The sequence below is a fragment of the Brachycentrus maculatus genome, unplaced genomic scaffold (genome assembly GCF_059751285.1).
Source record: "Brachycentrus maculatus isolate JH-2025_06_01 unplaced genomic scaffold, ASM5975128v1 h1tg000419l, whole genome shotgun sequence".
In the NCBI taxonomy this organism is placed as follows: Eukaryota; Metazoa; Arthropoda; class Insecta; order Trichoptera; family Brachycentridae; genus Brachycentrus; species Brachycentrus maculatus.
In genome coordinates, this window is record NW_028281167.1 from 706,055 (window position 1) to 730,353 (window position 24,299).

Consider the following 24,299-nt stretch of genomic DNA (forward strand, 5'->3'; position numbering starts at 1 on the left):
CGCATATCACTGCTTGGGAAACACTACTATATGAATGTATTAATTACATAAAAAATGTGTTGATGTGCCTTTTTATTATAAATTTTATAAATAAAACATCTCAATTTTTTAAAGATTTTAAATACTATACAATGATCCGAGACATTTTTTGATAAATTTACAGTAATACCCTGCTTGTATACCCTGTATGTACAGTAATGTCCGCCTCCATAGTGTAGTGGTTATTCCTTCGTGTATTTAACAATCAAGATAACACTGCTCCTATACGATGCAGTGCCCTATGCACCATTGTGATGCGAATAAGGGTTAGAAGGTTAGAATACCCTGCTTAGAGCGGGTAATTTTTCCAGCAAAATCACTGCTAAGTAGGGTCTATTTTCCACGTATATAAATGACAATGGTACTGCAAAATTACACACTTCTGTGCTAGCAAAATCAGTGCTAAGTAAGGTGTATGTATTTTTCACATATATAAATGACTATAAATGAATATCCTCGCAGTGTTCAATTATTGCAATTTTATACATATACAAAAACTAACGCGTTTCAAATGAGAAAACAGTATTGTAGTACATATATAAACTTATTAGGAATGCACACACTTTAAATACGATCTAACTGATTGGGAGTCAACACGCCTTACAAGGGACCAAATAAATACATATTAGGAAATCACTGAGTAAAATATAGCATTTTTCACCTCGGTGAATCACTGAATCGCGTTATTCAAACAGCGTTATAGCGATACAGCGTAAAAAGAGGTGGCGTTAGGTGGGGTATTACTGTATACATAGTATTCTACTGGCAAGATGCCGGGTATTTTATTTTACTAAGAGGTTTTTAAAAAGCCATATTTAACCTAACATGTACTTTTGACGTGTATAATTAATATTACATTTAAGAAATTTTATAAACCCTTCTGTAAATACGTATTACTTTTTACTACGACTGTTTTCACAAACTGAATCTTAAGAAATATTAGCTAAGGAGTGATTACTTAACCTTAAGCGTATGAATCTTTGTAATATTAGTAGATTGGCTAATATTAATTTATCGTCGGTTACTGAAAATATTCTAGTGTTAATTATTTTATAAGCGGTTGAATAATATTGGTTGTACCATAATAAAACATTAGTAATATAACATTTTACTTATTTTATATAATATCTTTAAACTATATCTAGTTATTTTATGCAGATTAATGAACATGTTGTCTGCCACGGCAATTTTCAGAATTCCGGTCTAAAAAGTTAACCTTAAAAATATTCTTTTACTTCTTGATTTAGAATAATTTTTTATAATTATATTTTCTGTTCATTTATTAATAATTTTTCTGTTCATCTAAGCCTGCGTTGATGTTTTACTCTCTTCCCATGCGCCATCTATCCATATTAGCACTGATATACTAGGAATTTTATCGTAGCTGCACAAATATGGCAAGTAAAGACAGTACAAGATAACTCATAGTCGGCGTCCTAGCAAAGATCGCAATCTACGAGTTATCTCGTAATTGGCAGTCAACGTGTTAATTAATATACAGTAAAATAAGGAATTTCAGTGTTTTTATTAATATTTTATACTATATATACAGGCCTCATGGCATAGTTTGGCAAATGCATAGGTACGCAAACTGGTGTCACATGTTTGATTATTGAATTGTAGGATAAACTCAAAGTTGTAGGAAAAACATCCTTTTTCTTCTACCTGTAGAAAAGCTTCTAAAATAAAAACTTCTCTGGTTTCGAATACCCAAATATGTACATACTTAACTTACTCACTTTACTTCAGCCTTTTTTTTGTGTCAAGTATTAAACAAAGGCCTTCCTTTTGGACTTCCACAGTTGTCTGTTGGAAGCGACTCTCTTCCGGTGCAGGTCCGCCACTTTTTTAATGTCATCGGACCATCTTGTCTGGGGCCTACCCACGCTTCTGCGTCCTCCAGACAAGCACCTTTTTCCTCCATCTATTCTTAGACATACGTGTCGCATTACCTGCCCAGTTCCACTTTGTTCTGCGATTCTTTACCCAAATAATATATTTTAAATTTTTATATTTAAACTGTTACAATCTCACATGTACTACACACTAGCACAAATCAATATATAGCATATGTGGATACCATAAGTGGAAAATTAAAAATAACTTTTTTTTAAATAATGTCTTTAGTAAAATGAGTATTTTTCTTTCACTCAAGGGGCATGCAGATGCAAGTCCGAAGTGATATTTTCAGGAGATCCAAACGAATATGTAATGCAGTATTTTGGGTTTTTACAAATCTTTGTTCACAAATTCTGAATTTGTCATTTAAATATAGTCATATCATTTAAATACTACCTTTAGTTCTAAAGATATAGTTATTTTACCAACCTTATTTACTCGTAAAATTCAAATAATTTCATGAGTTTTGGCCAAATTTAGCTGGAAAATATCCACACAGATGTGTTATCTCATTTTTTAATTTCACTGAAATTCCTCATTATTATAAACGATTTTCCATGTTAATTCAAGATTCACGCTAACAGTATGTTTAAGCTGATAATGTGATTTGGTTTTTTGGATAGTATTTATGTTATATAAGTATGTGTTTAGTATCGTAAACATCTAATCATACATTTACAGCGTTAAGACTTTTATTAATTTTATTATTTTCACTAAGTATTTCTTTTACCAATCATTTGTACATTCATTTTGTAACAAAATAAATTTCAATGTTCACCCGCACAGTAATAATATTATTAAAAATATTTATATACAAGACTGGCTTTTTATTTTACTTACTAGTAATATATCATAACCCAACCATTTAAAAAAATTGAAAATTACATATTATTTTTTGACATCACAACATAGATGAAGAAGAATATGGAAGTCTGGGCATTTACGGGTCTTACTACTGTCATAGGCTGGTTTAAGTGATCATTTTACACACGCAACATTCGCCAATTCTACCCATGGTTGACAACCACACTACTCTAATTCATGGAACTTCTTTATACATATATGGTTCAATTTTCGAAACATAGTGCTTGAATCACTAGAATTTCACTCGAGGCAATTTAAAAATTAATACATAAAATACTACATGTCGCTAATATAATAATAAGTGGGCAAATTTCGTAACAGGTTTATGAGTTCGTATATTTGGGAAGCATGTTTTCTAGGGATAGAAACATTGATAATTATATAGAAAGGAGAATGAATGCTTGTGAATGTTGTATGATAGATGTTCAAATGGTGATACAAGGAAATAATACAAGGCTGAGATAAGCATTATCGATAAATTTAAGAAATGTGTGTTGATATGGTTCAGACAAATAAGTGAAGAAGGAAGAGTTAAACAAATTTATGAGGCAAATGTAGTTGGGAATAGAAGCAGAAGACCGAGGAAAAATTGACATCATCAAGTATTTGAAATACTTGATGATGTCAGTAAGTGGTCAGATCTGGAGTTGGAATAATCAGCAGGTATGTATGTACGAGGATTTTTTTTTTTTATTTAAAAAAAAGAGAAATATTTGTGTTTTTATTATTAACACAAATATTTCAATTTCATACTATTTCTGTGACTCTAAGCGGCTCATTTTTAGAAATAGGTATCAAATTGTAGTATGAATGGTGTGGGTTCGAACCGAGAAACTCACTTAAGAGTCCGCTATACTAACCACGGGGCCACAACCCGACACTGTTAATTTACAGATTTTAGACATGGCCTTACAATATATTTTTTTCCGTTGATAATAATAAAACATCAATTTTAATTAAATTTTAGATATCTTTGTCTTTTAGATATTTTTTTTAATAGGTACTTTTTCAGGTGGCCTCACTCAAAATGATTTAATCTTGAAACTAGTACTTAACCTTTAGCTACTGAGGTGGATTTAATTTCACGTAATTACTGACGTGGGGGCTTCAGAGTCCCGCATATATATGTGCTTATATTTTAAAATCTTAACGTTCTTTAGGGTTGAGTGTTTAATAATTAACTTAAGCGGATATATTTAAATGAAAGAAAATAACATTTGTGTAATTTATTTATTTAAAATCAACTATTATTTCAAAGTTAAGAAAACACTAAGTTTTTTTCGGCAAAAATCACATGAGATCATAAAAAATATAGTATTAAAAAATGTATTTTAGAAAATCAACAAATTAACTAAGAATTTTAATTTCAAATAGTCCTTCTAGCAAATGGCACATCAGTAATTATTATACCATAATGGGAACAAAAAAATTCAAGAATAATTCAACAATTTTACTTTCTCAAGGCCTGAGCGGCCCCCACCTCAGCAGTTAAAGGTTAATTCAAAGCACTGGCATTAGAAATACAATCACAGGTGTATTTGAATTTGCTTATCAATAATAATTGAGTGCCAATCAAAAAATATCAAAAAAATTCTAAAAATAGAGATAAATTATATAAAACAATGAGCGCTATCACACACCAAAGTGTTATTGTGGTAGTTGTAATCAGTACCACTTCTCGAAATCTTGAATACTGGAAAGAAAAAAGCGAATAAAATGAATTTGTATTGTTTATATATCGCTCACTCCTTTCAACAACGTCATATATCAAAAATCGTCAATTTCCAGTTGTGCATGTTTACGGAATGCCCAGAAAATGTACTAAATCCCAGCAAAAGCCGCATATTTTTAACTTAATATTTACCCGCTACAGGGCAGAAAGTATTGTTTTTCCATTTTGAAGAAAAAATATTATTTAATTATTTTTTTAAATATCCTATATATTTTTCAAATGGTGAAAAAGCATTCAGGTTTTACCTTAAAAGATTTGTTGCACAGTAAAAAGTACAATAAGTGGCTTGATAATTATTTTTAATACATTTCATTATATTCTTAAACATTAAAAACGATCTCCTGAAAAATCAAGTTTATTTATATATGACATTGAAAGGAGTGAGCGATATATATGGATATAAACACTCATTTAAAAATTCTTCTTCCTGGCTACATCCCAGCTTATTGTCCTTGTAGACTGCTGGGGTCAGCACTCCTCGTCCTCAGGTTATAGGTCCTTCTGTCCTGGATAACGTCACCTAGGCCATGCCTTCACATCATGTTATCTTTCTGCTTCACCCATGAATTCCTTGATCTTCCTCTAGATAACATTCGAGGAAGATCCATTTCTATTGCCTAGTTAAATACATGTTCGGGTTCTCTGCGTTCTATATGCCCTTACCATCTTTCCTCTGCCTTCCTATTAATGTCTGTTACGTCCAGGCTTCCACAAATGTGTGAAACCCTCTATTTTTTATAATTTATAATTGAAGCTTTACTTTGTAAATTTTTATTTTATAATCAAAATGTAACTTTGTTTTAAAATCACTATAAATATATTATTATAACTTAATTATAATATTTACCGGTTTCGAAGCTAACCGCTTCTTTAAGTCTATCAGTCTTGATAAAGAAGCGGTTAGCTTGGAAACCGGTAGACATAATAATTAAGTTATAATAAAATATTTATAGTGATTTTGAAACAAAGTAACATTTTTATTATATCTTTATTTTGTCTCTAAGGGACACTCCTTAATTATAAAATTCATTAACATAATTGTTTTAAATTTTTTTCACAGAGACCCAGCAAGCCTTTATGTGTTTTGTTGGTGGAGTTTTTTTTTTTGCATATTTTTTTATTATTTTATCTATTTTAACATAAAATACACACAAAAAAATAAGGTACAATGATTAAAGAAAACACATCGTTTTTTACCACTTGAGTTTTATTATAGACTACATGTTTCAGAAGTTAAACTTCCATCATTCATAGCGGTATTGTTAGTAATTATTTTTCGGAATTTGCAAATCATATAATAGATAATAATCACTCATTTCACTCTCATAAATTAAAATTATTACACCTTGTTCCATATAAAGGCCAAATTATGAATTTTCTTGAAAATTTAGAGATACAAAAAAACCTGAATTCTAATAATAATTTATTAAATAATATATTGTTTCAAAATTCTTCGCCATTGCTTTCCATTTTTCCTTTGTTTTCAAACTCCGTTCCTTGACTAACCCCTTCCCCTTACTTTCCCCTCTCCTTATTTATAGAACAATTTTATATTTTATATTTTGGTTACTATACAGACCTGAATTATGGAAGTTTAACTTCTGAAACATGTAGTCTATAATAAAACTCAAGTGGTAAAAAACGAAGTGTTTTCTTTAATCATTGTATCATGTCTTACCACAAAGTTAATGCCGAAACAATAAATAAAAAAATAAGGTATTGAAGACTTACTGGTTCATCTTTCGTGATGTCTTTTTGCATATTATTGGATTCATTTTCTTCATTCAGAGCATTTAAATTTCTTTTACTAAGATGTGATAAAACCTGGAAAATGTTGAAACAATTTTTCAATAAAAAAATGTCAGTTTTCTTTATCTTTTCATTGTTATTAACACCCATAATGTACTTAACCAGCTTATGATGGGTCATAAGCTTTGTAAAAACCCTGATTTTAATATTCTTCTTCATCGTAATTGAGATATCAAAATGTAAAATATTATGAGGTTGAATAAACGTAATGTATTTAAAAAAAAAACTATATTAACTTACGATTAAAACAATGTGTACTACTGCATACAATACTACAAATGATATCAAGATATACAGTGTCCAATCCGGCAGCTGACTTTTGTTCAAATACATAGCATAGAATATTGCGATAACTGAAAAAATAAAATTGAATCTATTAATTTTTCATTTTCAACTTTTTGTTTTTCTGTTTTCTGTAAAAATATAATGTAGGTTAGCATTTTTAATATAATCTAATTATATAGTATTTCTGATATCTATTGTATTCTTTCCAGTGTCCTTTAACTTTAAATAAAATGTATACCCACATACAGGCCATGCCTTTATGGGACCTTTTTTGGATTGATATAATAAAATATGTTTATACTTGTAATTACAATATAATATATTGTGAAATGAAAAAAATATAAAAAATTAGGAATTTTCAAATGAATAAAACGCCAATTTGTTATGCACAGATTACACAGGCCTACACACAGTTTGGTGCCCGCGATTTTTTTTAACAGTTCCTAGTTAATTTTTTCACTGCAGAATTCAAAATAGCCCTCAGATCTATTTTTTGAGATATGCTACATTGAAAAATATAAATTTTCTAATTTTGTGCATTTCATGTTATAACTATTACCATGGCCAGGAAAAATAAAGATTTAAGTATTTATTGCAAAATTTATATACAGTAGTCACTTATCACATAAAAAATTCATTTTTTATGACTTTCCTGCATGGGGTTCAGTAGGCTAGTTTTGCTGAAGGCTCCAACAGTACTCGGCCATCACATGGATATTCCATCATCCTTAAAATCTATCTTCCATAGTTTATTATTTAGTCCTGATGAAATTTTTAACCCCTGTTTTTCACTAAAAACACCTATTTTACCAAAAAAGTTTTCTGGAAAGCGATCTAGGTGGCTGTGGAGGTAGCGAACTTTTATGCTCATGTTACAACTGAGAATTTTAAAAATAAAAGCAAAGATTCCAGTAATTTTACATAATTCTCTGCTTTATGATTCCCAAGAAAATATTATACTACTTGAATCAATGAACACTAAGATTCAGCCTCGTTCATTGATGTGGTGAATTGTGGATCTTCAACAAGTTTTTTGAGGACTATCAGATATACCAGCTTTTAGTTTTTCCGTGCCTATCCCAGGAAATTACTTAAAACAATTTCCTTTTCGATTTAAAGCATCCATATATTGCTTCATCAGCCTCAACTTAATATGCAAAGGCGAAAGTAATATTTTTTCTCTCGTAACCAAAGCTACATTAATTACGTTTTATTTTCCTGGAATCGTGACATCTCTTGAAGGCTAATTTCTGTTAATCTAGTATTTATTGTTCAGGTTGACTTTAATATGATTCCAGGTATATATTTGGATAATTAAATTCTAATTATGAGGAGGAAATTTATATTTTAGCCGTTCCAGATTTATTTTTTCCATTATTTTTGGCTTGTAATAAAACAAACTTCAATTTACCCGTATCTCAAAAACTAGAGCTGATAGAAAAAATCTGGTGGCATTTTTTAAATAAGCACGTTAAAAATCAGTTGTTAAATTTCCGGCACCATTTTTTAAAATATTTTTTTACTATAAAACAGTTAATTATATAAAATGACAACTTACTTCCTAAAATATAAGCCACATAACCCAAGAGAGAGTGGACCCAATTGAATATTGTTCGTCTAAGAGTATTTGGTTCAGGTAAGAGAATAGCACCTGAAATTAAAAAGTGAGTAAGCACAATACACTTATTGAAAAAATAAAATAAAAAAGTAAATAAAATAAAACTAGAACTTTGTTTTTAAACCACATTTTTATATGGTGTACAAAATACATATCAGGTGCAAGTTTTTAACACCGTAAGTCAAGGGTTAACCACTTTTATTTTTAAATATTTTACAGTTTTTAGGGTCAGTACATGTTTATCCTCGAAATGACAGGGTTCTAGACAAAACCGTTTGAAAAGTTGAAAAAATAAAACTAAAACTTAACCAACTAAAACATAAATTAAAAACGCAAATACATATCGCTCACTCCTTTCGACAACGTCATATATCAAAAATCGTCAATTTTCAGTTGTGCATGTTTTCAGAATGCCCTGAAAATGTACTATATCCCAGCAAAAGCGGCATATTTTTAACTTAATATTTACCCGCTATAGGGCAGAAAGTGTTTTTTTGCATTATGAAGAAAATGTATTGTTTAATTATTTTTTTAAAAATATACTTAATATTTTTCAAATGGAGAAAAAACCTTCAGGTTTTACCTAAAAAGATCTATTGCAGAGTAAAAAGTTGAATAAGTGGCTTGATATTTATTTTTAATACATTTTATTATATTTTTAAACTTTAAAAACGATCTCCTGAAAAATCAAGTTTTTTACATATTAAGTTGTTGAAAGGAGTGAGCAATATATGCAACTTACCAAATGGTTGAATAAAGCATATGACTATAGTGGTCATTCCTAGTATGGCATGGGGATTGTCTCCAGTACCTGTCCACCCTTCAGAAGCCACCATAATAAGGATAAACCCCACCATAGTCAAGATCCACGTCGCTGTCATCAAGTAATTATGACTCTATGAAAAGATGTAAATCATAAAACATAATATCATTAAAATGAACAGACCCCCGAGCACCTCCCTCAAATGCCAACAATGTAACAGGGTGGCACAAAACTAATCACCCTATCGGAAAATGCTATGATTATTGCAAATGGCGTCGTACGTCAGTCGTATTTGTGGAGGTCCTCACCAAAACGTTATTTTTCCATTATAAATGATTTTAAGTAATCAGGAATTCTAGCTTGTAAAATTGTAACGTTTTGGTGCGATTTAATGTTTTCATATTGGCTTAACACAGGATTGGTCACGTTTTGTCGCAACTTTAATTAAGATTCCAATAAGATGCAGAAAACACAAAAGATTTGCATATAAAAGATTTTTTGTGCAATTTAGAAAATATAACTTTTTGGTGAGGACCTCCACATTTCACATTTGTGTACTAGATAGACAGCTGTAGTATACAAACAGATCCAAGGTGGCGCAAAATTAATCATCCAACTTTGTTTTTCAATAACTTTTAAACTTGATAAAAAAATGATTTTGAGGGATGGAAAATACTCAAATTATATTCGAAATCTTTATTTGGACCTTCTTTTTTTTGTGAAGTGAAAAAAAGGGTATCCGTCAAGTGGCTGCCACCAGTATTGACACAAATTTGTGCCTGTTTTATCAATCTATTTGTAAACTGCAGCTGTCTAGTTCTATAATGTCAAACATGATTGACGTACAATGACGGACGATCGCCATTTGCAAAAATTATAACATCTTCCGATAGGGTGATTATTTTGTACCCTTGTGTATGTGAAAGGATTATCTATTTATCTAAATCCATTACCTATTTATGTTTCTTTTTTAATGACTTCATTCACTTCAAATACTACAGATTTCTTTTACTCTCAAAAAAAAATAATTCTAATGGAATCAATTCCAAATGTAAAAGGTTGTACAACAAGTATATGTATTATCTTAAAATAATTTAATAATTATATAATTATTGTCTACTTAAAGTTTTTTTGAACAAAAGGGAAATGTGTTAGCTTTTGTTTGACTTGCTTCTATGTTATAGTTCTATGTACGTTTCTTCTTCTTCGCCTTCTTCTTGGTGTAGCGTTGTGGCTTGTTTTTTAGAGGGAATGGCCTTGTGCCACCCAGTACTATAGCACAGAATAATACCCTTGCGAGGTGTCAGAGACTACTTAAGGTACATTAAGGGGTGACATTAATTTCTAAGTATCTTTCTGGGTACAGCAGCTTGCAACAAGTGCTCATAGCACATTACTTCCATACATAGTATTACATATAATACCCTTTCTTTACACATATTTTTATAAATGTTAAAATGGTATTTTCGAAACCACATTTGTAAAGATTCTAATTGTTATCATAATTAGTATATTTCTATAGGTAAAAAAGCATACAACAAGCGATCATAGCACATTACTTTCATATATTATATAATACATAACTTTTTTACTATTTAATATGGTTAATAAATAATAATAAAATCCTTATCCGCACCCAATGGTGCATAGGGCACTGCGTCATATAAACGCAGTGTTATTTTAATCGTTTACACATGAAGGAAAGGTGATCAGCCCTCCGCTTCAGGTACCAGTCCAGTGTAATATTGAATAAATATTACAGTGAAAAAAATCACATATTTATTTTACCCCCCCTTGGGAATCGAACCCAGGACCTCCAGAACGGTAGCCGAGCGTGCTGACCATGCGGACAGTATGGTTACAAGAGTTTTTTTTTAATTTTAATTTTTTTTAATGATTTCTACTTACAATCTTAAAATTAAAAACTCAGTTCTCTCCAATGAAGAGACTGAGCTCTTGTGCTTCGAGAGGGACTAACACTTGTTAGTTATGTTTGTTGGTAATACAATTTTTGTTTTTGTTTTTGTTTTTCCTTTCTTTCTTATTAACATAACATATAAAATTCATTTAATTTATTTTTTAACATTTCAACCTCATTGAATCCTTAAATTTATTATTATTTAAAATGGTATTTTCGAAATTGTGTTTGTATAGATTCGAATTTCATTATAATTTATAATAAGTATATAAATAATAAGTTTATATTAAGAAAAAAAAATATATGTCGATAGATTTATCTTTTCCCAAGAATTCTTCACTTATAGAATTTTCGAGGGATTTTTCAAAGTATAATGGATTATAAAACATGTGTTATTGATACTTCCGGCTAATATGTAATACTAACCATACTTCAATCCTATGACAAGAAATTAGAGTTAAAACTGGCACCGTGGCGTAGTTGGGTAGACGCTCGACTACGAACCAGGCGTCGGGGGTTCGATTCCCTCCAATTGCAAAATTAATTCAAGAAGTATTTATTTTCAATTCGTCTGGGTGTTACATTTACCTTCCCCTTCCTTACTATCCTACCTGCAGACAAGCCTCTAAAAGTAGAGGCGTTGCGGGTTATTCATTACAAAAATAAACGTATTTATTACTATTGACACGTATAATTTATTATTATTTTTATTTTATCTAATATACGAAGAGAAAGTTAAAAATAAATTTTAATACTCACTGCCAACCACATTTCTTTTCCTCGTAGAGTTTTACCGATCCAAGTTTTCCGATAGTATCTAAAAACTTTAATTATATTAGTGTAAAGCATAATCAATGGGGTTGCATACTCGAACTCGTATAAGTGAGACGTCAAATCAAAAACTTGAAAGAGTTGGACACTTGGTCAGGTAAGAATAAGAAAAACATATAACAATCAATTACAGAATGGGTGAAAAAACATTAAATATTCATGAAACTGTTGATTGATGAAAACAAGGAAGTCAAAGGATCAGGTAAGGAGTTGAGGGGGAAGAAGTAGAGGAAAAGAGGGAAGAAGTAGGGGTTCCAAGGATAGATAGTATTTTTTCATAAATTTTATTAAACCCTCTCTCTCACACACACACACACACACACACACACACACACAATGGTACATAGGGCACTGCATCGTATTGTCACAGGATTATCTTGATCGTCAATAACATGAAGACAAGGTGACCAGATATCACATAAATATGAGAGTAAAAATCACCCATATTCATTTTGACCTCCCTAGAAATCGAACCAGGGACATCCAGGAAAGTAACCATACGCACTTACCGCTACATTGCAGAGTCAGAAAAATGTTTCAGGTATAATATATTAATTATAAGATTTATTGTACGTTAAAAGTATTGTTAACTTTGTAGTATGGTAATATAACACTCTCATTATCATTCAAAGTGAACGAAGAACGATAAGGAGGGTGTTACAGTATCGAACAGATTAATTGAAACAAAACTTTTTTTTCGTATTTTCGACACCCTCTAAAAAAATGTTTTGGGGGTGTTCCTCGTATTATGGACCAGAGCTGCTGCTTATTTCAGTGACTGAGATGATAATAGCGAAAAGTATCACCCAATTCTACTGGAAAAGTTACTACTAAAGATACAAAAACGAAGGTCAAATGGTAATGGAATATTTCTGCAGGATTTAACCCCCCGTCACAAATCCAAAAAAAGATGAAAATTTTCACACAAAAACAATGAACTGGTTGGACTGGTAAAGAATTTTACCAGACATAAACCTAATTGAAAATCTATCGGAAATCTGTAAGAATCGGCTCTCAAAAATTTATTGCACTACGGCGGAAATGCTCATTTTGTCCATAATTCAGGTATGGTTTCGAGACGAAAAAATGGCATCCACGTGCCAAAACCTTATATAATAGATGCCAAGAAGAGTAAAATCTTTGATTGAGCCCAAATGAGATCATATTAAATATTAATTTGTGAAATAACTAATTAACAAAAGATTTTACATTTTTTTTACGAAAATGCAATAATAAAAAGTTTTTTGACATCTCATCAAAGATGAAGAAGAATATGGAAGTCTGGGCATTTACGGGGCTGAAGACCGTCATGGGCTGGTTTAAGTGATCACTTTATACACGTGTAACATTCACCAATTCTACCCATTATTGACAACCACACTACTCAAATTCTTGGAAGTTCTATATAAATCAACCAATTTTGAAACATTTTTCTTGCATCTCTAGAACATCACTAGAGACATCTATTGGTGAGATGTAAAGAACCTTTTTACTAAGCAGAAACTCTTATATTAGTATGTGAGGTCCAAATCCTGGATATCAATCACACACATGAGAAACGCCAGAAAATACCATTTTCATTTTTATTATTTAAGCTTATAATTTAACCAGATAATTTATTTACAACATTTTGAGTGTGTCCAAATACTTGTTCACAAAATCTGGATTATCTCCAATTACAGGAGTGATTTTCATATTATTTTTTGACACCTATAGATGTCAAAAATAATATGAAAATAACTCCTGCAATTGGAGATAATCCAGATTTCGTGAACAAGTATTTGGACATACTCAAAATGTTGTTTACAAAAAGTTTTGTTTCAAACAATCTGTTCTATACTGTATATTATATTATATGCATACCTGGGTAGTAGAATTGCAATTGAACTGGTGCCAATCCAAGCTATCGTCATAAGGGTTGCGTGCATTTTTACCAGGATGTTTGAAGTTTCACTTAGAGGTGTTGGGTTTGTTAAAAGTACCTTGTTTCTACTTGTCTCACATACAGTATCTACTCAATGAATTAGGGCCACCCATTATTTTTTTGAATACTCTGAAATCTTTTGGATTATTATATTTATTTTACATAAATACTTTAAGTTTTCTATTGACATCTAATATCATGTATATTACCTTCAAAAATATGTAAAATATACCTGGATTATTTAAGCCTTTACAAAATTTAAAACCCTTTTTCTGAGAAAGGTCCCTAATTAGCACAGGTAGACAGATAGTTGAAAGTTCAAAAATTAGTCCTATCTTATTTATTAGTGAAGTTTCTTGAGTTCTGGTTATTGTTTTGTTCAGAGAGGTTATATAGTTATCGTGTCTTGTGAAAAAAACTTAATTTTTAATTTTAGTTCATAAAGTATAATTTTTTTTGTAAACACAAGTGTTTTTTTTGAAAAAGACAAAATGGGAAAAAGTAAAGACATTTCTGAGGAAAAAAAGTCTAGTGTTATAGTGCTACTGAAATTAGGAATACTATCTAATAGAGAAATTTCAAAAAAAGAAAATGTTTCTCATCAAACAGTGGACAGAATTTCAAAATCAATAAAAAATCAGTCACCCGCCTCCAGCAATCGGCGAAAGAACTGTCGTAGGATTAGAAAATCAACACCGAGGACTGATCGAAAAATCGTTCAAAGTGCGTTAAAAAACCGTAGTGCATCAGTTAAAACATTAAAAATAAAATTGGAAGAAGAGGGTATAAATATATCGGTATCAACACTGAGGCGACGTCTTTACGAAGTAAATCTGAAATGCAGGCGCCCTGTAAAAGTACCAAAATTGACACCACGAATGAAAGCGGATAGATTAAAATGGGCCAGGCTACATCGAAATTACTCGGTAGATGATTGGAAAAAGGTATTTATTTAAATTGAATTTTCAACATATCATTTTAGTAAATAAACTTATATATTTGAATTAAACTTAAATTTTCATTATTTTTCAGGTCATCTTTAGTGATGAGTGCCGGTTAGAAGCCGTGACAGAGAGCCGTCGATTCGTCAGGAGAGCACCAATGGAACGTTACAATGAGGCCTGTGTGGTAAAAGTTATCAAACACCCCCCTGCAACAATGATATGGTCATGTATTATTAACAATTTACCTGGGCCGTTGTTTTTCGTGGAAGGAACAATGAACCAAAATTCCTATAAGCAGGTCCTCGAACGAATTTTATTGCCCTTCTACCATACACTCGACCCAACAGAAGGTCCATACACCTTCATGCAGGATGGGGCACCTTGCCACCGGGCTAAATCAATAATAAAAATTTTGTCTAACAAAAATCTGCCTTTGCTCCCCTGGCCTGGAAATTCTCCGGACCTTAATCCTATAGAAAACGTATGGAGCATGTTAAAAAATAAGGTTTACTCATTTCCAAATCCGACAGTAGACTGTCAAAAAAAAAATATTCAAAAAAATTGGTCAGAAGACGAAGAAATAAAAAACATAATAAAACAGTGCATTTTAAGTATGCCAAAAAGAATTGAGGCAGTTATTTCTGCCAAAGGTGGAAATACTAAATACTAACTATATTTATATGAAAATATATGCATAATTTAAGCGTAATAAAGTGTTCATGTGTAAATAAAATTCAATGTTGTTTTATTTAAGGTTTTCTCTGAGTTATTCCTGTTTGAATTGAGAAATTGCGTGAAATTCTGCGTGGCCCTAATTCATTGAGTAGATACTGTACTACATCATGATAGCCGACGCTGTTTACTGAAAACATAATATAACAAAAATAACCCAAACGTACTTATTTTTTTTTTACAAAAATGTTAATAAAAGTAGTATATAACCACTCACCGAGATTTTTATGTCTACCGGTTTTGAGACGTACCCGTCTCTTCGTCAGGACAATCACTAACACAGCATGCAAACAATACTACCCTTCACCACCGTAGCACCATTCACACACTCAAAACTACACAAAATGTCGATTTTTGGTCGACCCAAAGATGTGTTAGACATGCCTCGCATGTGTTGGACATTTTGTGTAGTTTTGAGTGTGTGAATGGTGCTGCGGTGGTGAAGGGTAGTATTGTTTGCATGCTGTGTTAGTGATTATCCTGACGAAGAGACGGGTACATCTCGAAACCGGTAGACATAAAAATCTCGATGAGTGGTTATTTACTAATTTTATTAACATTTTTGTAAAAAAAAATAAGTAAAAATGACTAACCACAAAGTAAATGCTTTAAATATTATTAATATTGAGAATATAATACAAACGTATTTAAAATAATCATAAATTGATGGATTTATCTCAATAAATTGTGCAATCGTGTTGTGGATTTAAATAAAAATTAAATTTTAGATGAAAACACTTGATTTTTTGCTTGTATTGTATTTATTTTAACGACTTGTTTCGGAAGCTACAGATCAGCCATCAGGGAACTTTTTTAATCATTACCCCAAAAATTTTTTTCGTTTGTCGATATTACCCTCTCCCCCCATTTTGAAAAGAAGACAATCTATATTTAAAATAAACTTATTTAAAAATGTTACATTAAAATAGTAAGTATGTAATAGACAAACAAAATAAAGTTCTCAAATTGGATCAAACGAAAATTCACATTTTCATGTTTCCTTTTCAGTTTTTGGAGAAATGTGTTGCTTCATGTTTGATACAATTACTTATAAAATTGGGACTTTTTGATGTAAGAGCAATTTGAAGTCTTCATCGTTCAATCGATTTCTGAATCGTTTGAAATTTGTCAAAATACTTATATCTTTATGAAAAAGCAAACTTCCTCACTACCCCAAAAAATTAATTGTTACCCCATATGGGGAAATTTACCCCGGAGGCGGGTAATAATGCTTAATGCTTTAGTTTATATTCGAACCCGTAGATGAAAGCATCTGTAGCTTCCGAAACTAGCCGTTAAAAATAAATATAATACCCAAGTGGTAAAAAACAAGTTTTTTACAATTAAATCATGTCTTACTACAAAGTGAATGCCAAAACTAATAAACAACAAAAAATGTGTACAGATTAGTAAAAAAATCACCGTATAGATCGATTCCAAAATTCTAAATAAAAAGTAAACATATTTTCATTGTTTGACTGCCGATGGCAAATCAATATAAATTGTTTTCACAGTGTTTTGAATGATTAAATTTTTTGTTCACAAAATATTGGTGAAGAATTGCTCTATTCAGTATTGGTGAAGAATTCGAAAGATAATGAAACATACATGCTGAGTGCATTAAAACATATGCAAAAATATATAAGATTTTAAGAAATAGTGGTAGGTACATATTTACCGAGTAAAATTTCAATTAAATCATAAATAGATATTCCCACAAAGTGACTGCTGAATGAATAAATGAAAATATTTACCATTACACTACAAAGTTAGATAAGATTTAAAAGCGGTATTGATGAAGAATTTAGAAGATAAGGAAACGTACATTTTAAACCAGATCCTGATAAAATCATTATATGATATTTCTCAAGACCCAAAAAGAAGGCGGTTCCGTTCACTATAGAAACAGGATCTCTTGTAAATTTGCACCACAGGACTCCATCAGAATAGGACGCGTTCAACAAATGTATTATATTTTGTGCCTAGAAAGGGAAGGAAAAGTTTGTACAAGTATTTTAATTAGAAATAAATAAAAATACACAAATAACACTCTCCTTATCATTCAACGATCATTTTGTTTAATACCACTTATAAATGAACATATTTTAAAGCAGTATTACACAATGTGAACTATGATTAATAAAAAGTTATATCTTAGGTATACTGGCAAAAAACGTTAACTCTAAAATTTTTGTTTGATAATCAGTGAAATAATTATAAGTAATATGTCGCGGATTCGATGGCATAAAATGCTCTTTAACCAGCAGTTAGAAACAATGAGAGTGAGATGATCTTCAGGAAAAAAAACACATTTATTTGCAATGAATTATTTTCCATTATTTTCTTTTCCCCAATTCAATCACAGTGAAGCGTTTGAGGCAGTATTCTGCGAAAAAGTAGCTTTCTAAGTTACCCAAAAATTATTTTATATTTCAAATAAAGGATAGTTAAAATTCTCACCACACCCTCTCTGGTTGTAAAGGGTTCTTTTTTAGCGAACGTCCACGAAGTGTGTGCTGTCACATGACCATTTGCTTGCTGACACTCCATCGAGCTGTCATCTCCCTTAAATTACAAAAGTCTTTTAAGATGATATAGTTTTATTTATTTATTTTTTAATTATTTATTTGGCAGTCACCAAGTGAAATGATGTTTCTGCCAGTGTCAAGTATTATTTTTATTTACAAACAAAAAAATAATCGAAAATAAGAATAACATATAGTTATTAGGAACGTATGAGTGAAGAAAGAACGGTTAAACAAATTTATGAGGCGAATGTAGTTAAAAAAGAAGCAGAGGAAGACCGAGAAAAACTTGGCACAATCAGGTATGTAAAACACTTGAAAGCGGCCGGGTCAGGAGTCGTAATAATCGTCGGGTATGTATGAGGAGATGCATGAATGTAGAAGAGGCAAATAATGTTTGCAAAGACAGAGTGGTGTAGCGTTCTATTCTCTCTGCCTACCCCTGCGGGGAATCGGCGTGATGGTTACTTAGTAAGTTTTAATAATATAAAGAAAATAACAAAAGCATAAAATGCGTTTATGGTGTCAGAAATGAAGACTCTAAGCAGCATATCTGGTAAGAATCTACAAGAAAGAATTAGGAACACCAGGATAAGAGAAATATGCGAGATCAAAGATGTCGTTAGGTGGGGAAGGCAACGAAGAAGACAATGGTATGCACATGTGAGAAGAATAGAACCATCAAAATCAACAAATTTTAATAGTTAACATAAATGTGGAATTGTTTAGTTGGCTTTATTTTTTAAAGTATACTTTTTTAAATGTAAAGCTGTACAATTCTCGAACAAATAAAATAAAATAAAAAATAAAAAATGTACGTATTTTCCATTTCGAAGAATATCTCGCCGGGTCGTTTGAAAATTCATAAAATACGAATAAAAAGTCAATAAAGGTATTTTCCTCAGTGAGTAGAGAGAATTCGAGGAGGGTCATTGTATGTTTTAGGTCTCCAAAATAATACTCTACGACATAGTTATTTTTATACTCATGTCGGTTATTCAAATTCTCCTTTACATAAAGCTCGTTTAGATGTGACAATTCAAAAAAGGCTTTATTTTATTACTAGCTGTACCCGGCCACGCGTTTCTGTGGCTAAGTTCGCTTAAATAAATTAAAAATTAAAATTGAAAGCACACATTTCTAGTACTTATAATAAATTTCACAATGCTTGTAAAAGAATGCAAATATTAAAAATCTATAAAGGGTGAATTCTCAAATATCCAATTCAGTACAAAAAGAAAGGTGTACTTGTAAATATGGTGTGGTATTCTATTCTCTCTACCTACCCCTGCTGTGAAGCGGCGTGATGGTTAGTTAGTGAGTTATATTCTTTATTCAATTAAATGTTCTTTATTGTATAAGTGTATATAAGACTTTTAATAAATACATAATGAAAATATAACATACATATGTTTAAATTTGTGTAATGATTTTAATTGAACTTTTAAAAAGCTTGACAAAAAAACAAATATTAAATCAGTAAAAAAGGTTTGCTCTTCAGATTTTTTTCATAAAAACTTATCAGCAAATGGCTCACCAAACCAAAAGTTTCTTGAATTTGTTCGGGAAATATTTGCAGAGATAAAAAGTGCAAAAAAGGCCTCCAGCAAAAAAGTTTACGAAGCGCTGAGCTAGTACAGTAAAACCACGATATAACGTACGAATTGGGGGAAGGGTTGTCCGTTTAAGCCGATATGAAATTAAAAAAAAATCTTAAAACTTTTTTGTTGAATATATGAACACTGTATTTAGATTTCTTAATTTTTTTATTTGTATTTGTATTATATAAATTATAAGGATAAAAATTAACTATTCAAAACACAAAAAAATTATATTTGCTGTCTTTGGACACTCGTCGTGAAGTGACGTTGCTGTTTGATATCGACGCGCTTGCTTTCAGTTATTCTGCTTTGAAAAAGGAATCATGCTTTATATGCACTTTATCACTCAATTTTGGGTGCTTTGCCAATAAAATAAAATAAAAATATATTCACTTTTATAAAAAGTTGCTGTTATTTCATTATAAAAATCAACTATTTAAAAAATTAGGAAAATTTATATAGTAAAGTCGAACTTCGTTATCCGACGAATGGTCAATAAATGTGATTAGATCGTCGAGATGTGATCTTAGCAGTAATAACTTCATTTTGCGGTGTTGTTGCCTCCGGCTAGGTGAAGTTCACGAGAAGGACGGCATTTTGTCTCAAATTCTAGTGCTAGACAATTTTTTTATTTTTATTTATTTATTCGGGAATTGTACAGCTTACATATAAAAAATGATATAATAAACAATAGTTACATTAACAATAATAAACATCATATTATATTAGCAAAAAATAGCTACGTTAAACAAAAGCCAATTAAACAATTCTACATTTATGTTATAAAACTATTAAAAAACATTCAGAGATTAAAAAAAAAGTTATAACACATAATAAAATGACGAATGACATAATTATCATGGCTATGTATCATGTATAATATGTTTGTCCACCTTCGTAATGTAATGGTACTGGAGATCCCGGGTTCGATTCCCAGGGAGAGGTCAAGTAAATATATGTGATTTTTTAACTCTAATATTTATTTCAAATGTGGAATAAATATTATAGTTAATAACCCTGGACTGGTATTTGAAATGGACGGCTGATCACCCTTCCTTCAGTGTTAACGATCAAGATAACACTGCCTTTATATGATGCAGTGCCCTATGCACCATCGGTTGTGGATAAGGGTTTTGAAAGTATAATTTTAACAGGAGGTTTTATTTTTTTTTTACATTTGACCGGATTTTTCTCCGTTATATCTGAAGTTCGTTAAATTGGGGTCCGGTATATCGAGGTTTTACTGTACCTATACATACCTATGTATCCCCACAGTTGGAATGAAAGTTGGTAAGTACTTATGAATAAATTGAATGAGTACCATGAACTTGTCCTTTGATAAACCAGCTGCTACGTACGCAGGGCTGTCAATAGCTCTCAACTCAAATGTAAACTTGTCATCTGCAAAAGGATGTACATTCTCATATTAACAAAATTTTACCGGAATGGATGGTAGGGTAAACAAACAAGATAAGTTTATTCTGAAAACAGTATATTGCGCAATTTATTGCAAGTTATTTTATTTAAAAAGATAAGAAGTTACACAGAAAAATACCTGATGTATAAAAAATTTGCTGTACTAAGCTAATATTTTTTTAATAAATTTTCTACCATGCAATACAATTAATTTAAAATATGTATTTACACAAAAAAAAATTAATAAAAAAAATATTTTACACAAAGCAAATGATTTTTGATTAATGAAAAAATACTACTAACTAAAAAATAATGACCTAAAATTTTATGAAAAAAAAACAAGAAAATAATCGATACTTAAAAAAATACAAAATACCAAGAAATCAATTAGTATCTTAAAAAATAACCAAAAAGATTTTATTCCAAGAAAATCATTTATTATTTAAATAAAAAGATTTTATACCATGTAAAAGGGATGTTGAACCAAGCGAATTGATTGATGTGTTTGAGATTAATTTTTTATGAAGAAACTAATTGATTTTATAACAAGTTGATAAAAAGATTAAAAAAAAATGAACTAAAAATAATTTAACAAAAAAAATTATACCGAGCAAATTAAATGCTGTGGGATTTTAAAAACTGATTTAATTGTAAGCAAATAATTTTGTTTACGAAAGCAATAAGAAAGCTCCGTTTGTCTCGTTATCTTTCAGATTGATTAATTTTCCAATACAAAAGTACACCTACCCTGTAATTATAAACACTTATGAATGAAAAATAGTACCTTCGTGTAGAATAGTAACAGCCGCTTGGCAATTTTCCTCTAGAATACATTTGGAAGGGAATCCAAGGCATAGTTTTGTACTGCCACATCCTTCATAAAATGAAGATCTAGCGGACTGAAAATAGCAATTACCTTATTAATAGAAAACATACAAAATATACATTTATGTAACTGTTTTTTTTCAGTCTTTATTAAGTTAACCTTTAGATAGACACACACCTATTAGAAACGCAACTTTTTGTTGTTGTTTAGTGTTTTTATAAATATTTTCATAAAACCAGCGTTGCTAATGTTTATTACATAATTTGCAAAAAATGAGTTTTATAGAAGATTTATTTTAAGAAAAAAACTTTTATTTTTAATTTAAGTTTTTCTTGGTAAATGCCGCATAAATTTTTAAGATCTACTGTGACACGCGTTTCGATACATTCCGCATCGTTTTCAAACAGTGTGTAAAGCTGAGTCCAAATTATAGAGCTTTATCCTTGGGACGTTGAAGAATGAAGATGGGATGAAGAAGATATTTAAAATGTAAAATTTTAATAAAAAAATGAATAGATATTTCCACAAAGTGAGTGCCGAATAAATTAATAAAAATACGAACAGCCTATTAAATACATATATATTTAAAGGCTATTTTATATAATTTATTGTGTCGGATTGTGGTCCCGTGGTTAGTGTGGCGGACTCTAGAGTCATAGTTTATCGGTTCGAACCCTCTTTACCAGAAGTTAATACCTACATATTTCGGCACCTTTTTTCACTGATATTTTTTTTTCAATTTTCAAAAATCAATTAAACGAAACTGTGTTTGCGCTTATGTTATTACAATCAGTATTTATAAAAGTCGTCAAAATGATAAAATATGGTTTTGAAATGAATATTAAAATGATATTTCGATATATATTTTTTTAGTAAAAATTTCTAGAACAATTTTGTTAAAAAAAGCCCTGCCTATTTTTAATATTGAGCCGCTTACATTTAGTGAAATAGTGTGAAATTGAAGTAGTTTTGTAAATAATAAAAATAAAAATAATACTTTTATTTTTAATTAAAAAAACTTAACTTTTAACGGCCAGTTTCTATAATGTGGTTATTTTTATATAATAAAGTAAGAGTTTAAAATTTTACAAATGATTTTGAATGAAACTCACGCGTTCTATGGTCGTTTCAGTATCACCCACAAAAGTGTAAAACAAAACGAAAAATGAAGAAATTACCACGAAACTTATTATGAAAATAAGAACCAAGATTTCGAAAATTTGTCGGAAAAGTTGTGTCATCTTTCGCTAAAGTTATCGCAACTTCGGCGTTTATCTGAAAATCAAGAAAAGATATTATAAGTTCACGTATTAAAAAAAAAGTATTTTCCAAACTTGACTTCTTTTAGTAAAAACATACTTTAAAAATTTTAATTTTATGTTTCAGGGAAAGTTATCAAGGACTTTGAACACAATATTTCATTCAGATTATCGTGAAATTTATTTCGAATTTGAATTTTGTCAGCCACTTTAAGCATAATATTGTCGAATTGATTTTGCTGTAATGTGACTGACGCCATCTGGGCAATATGCTATGTAAATCCCTTAAAAAGGACCGTTTGATAAGTACGATAAAAAATATAAGTTTTTCGAAAGTTGCAAAAATTATGGAATTTATCCAAATTTCTACTCAAAGTCGTTGGAAATTTCAATAAACAAAACGCATAAGCACATGGGGTATAAAGTATTATGATTTACTAGAAAAATTAGCGTAGAGATACAGAGAGTGAGGATCTGCCTTGGGATGGAGCCAGGAAGAAGAAGAAGAAGTTATGGAATAGGATGAGGATATTGTTTTTATTTTTCCTTGTTATAATTAGTCGACTTAAATAATTTTTTGGGAAGAAGGAGTTTGGATCGAGTGGTGAGGATAGCAGCGGACAGCAGCGTAAGAGGTAGCAGATCTCCAGGAAGACCACCTAAACGATGGAGAGATAGCTGGTCTTCCACCTCCCAGAAGCCGACCGGAGAATTACAGGACATAGTCCTAAATAAAGAGGAAGAAGAAGAAGAAGAAGCAGATGAAATAATTTCTTGGAAATCCAGAAAATAGAAAATAATGACATTGCCCTTTCAAATCGATAAAACACTATTTGACCTCTTTGGTACTATTCATTACTTTCCGATCAATATTTGACTTTTATTGTATTTTGACTTATTAAGTATGGTTTGTTTTCTATTCTCAGTTATAAATTGATCCCAAAAAGTCTTGTAGGAAGGCTCAAACTGTAAATATCTTTAAACATTGAGTTTGATAAGTTCTTTCATGCGTCATATATTTGTATTTATTTTTCCTCATTCATATAAGGGAATTTAAATTTTATTGATATTTTTTCATGTTTGTATAATTTTCTTTATGAAAAGTAATTTTTACGCTTACCCTTTTTTCTTCAAAAATGTCGGTGTTGTAAGTATGTAACTACTCACCGATATTCTAGTATACCGGTGTCGAGATGTACCCGTCTCTTCGTCAGGACAATTACTACAGCAGTATGCAAACAATGCTGCACGTTACAACCATAGCACTATTCACACACTACTAGACTAAATATTAATAAATAACACAGAATGGAT

General features: G+C 30.6%; 1 protein-coding gene across 1 annotated transcript; it reads right to left on the reverse strand.

Annotated features, from left to right (window-relative positions):
- Window positions 1-3,550: 3,550 nt before the first annotated feature.
- On the reverse strand, window positions 3,551-23,003 carry LOC148302757 (ferric reductase 1-like). Its single transcript, XM_088271069.1, has 13 exons — window positions 22,839-23,003; window positions 21,685-21,799; window positions 20,806-20,885; window positions 17,819-17,923; window positions 17,184-17,340; window positions 15,460-15,488; window positions 13,622-13,761; window positions 11,687-11,744; window positions 8,989-9,142; window positions 8,187-8,279; window positions 6,584-6,696; window positions 6,266-6,358; window positions 3,551-4,495 (listed from the first exon to the last, which is right to left on the reverse strand). The coding sequence occupies exons 1-13, from the start codon at window positions 22,965-22,967 to the stop codon at window positions 4,385-4,387; spliced, it is 1,377 nt and encodes a 458-aa protein (XP_088127195.1). The 5' UTR covers window positions 22,968-23,003; the 3' UTR covers window positions 3,551-4,384.
- Window positions 23,004-24,299: the final 1,296 nt, after the last annotated feature.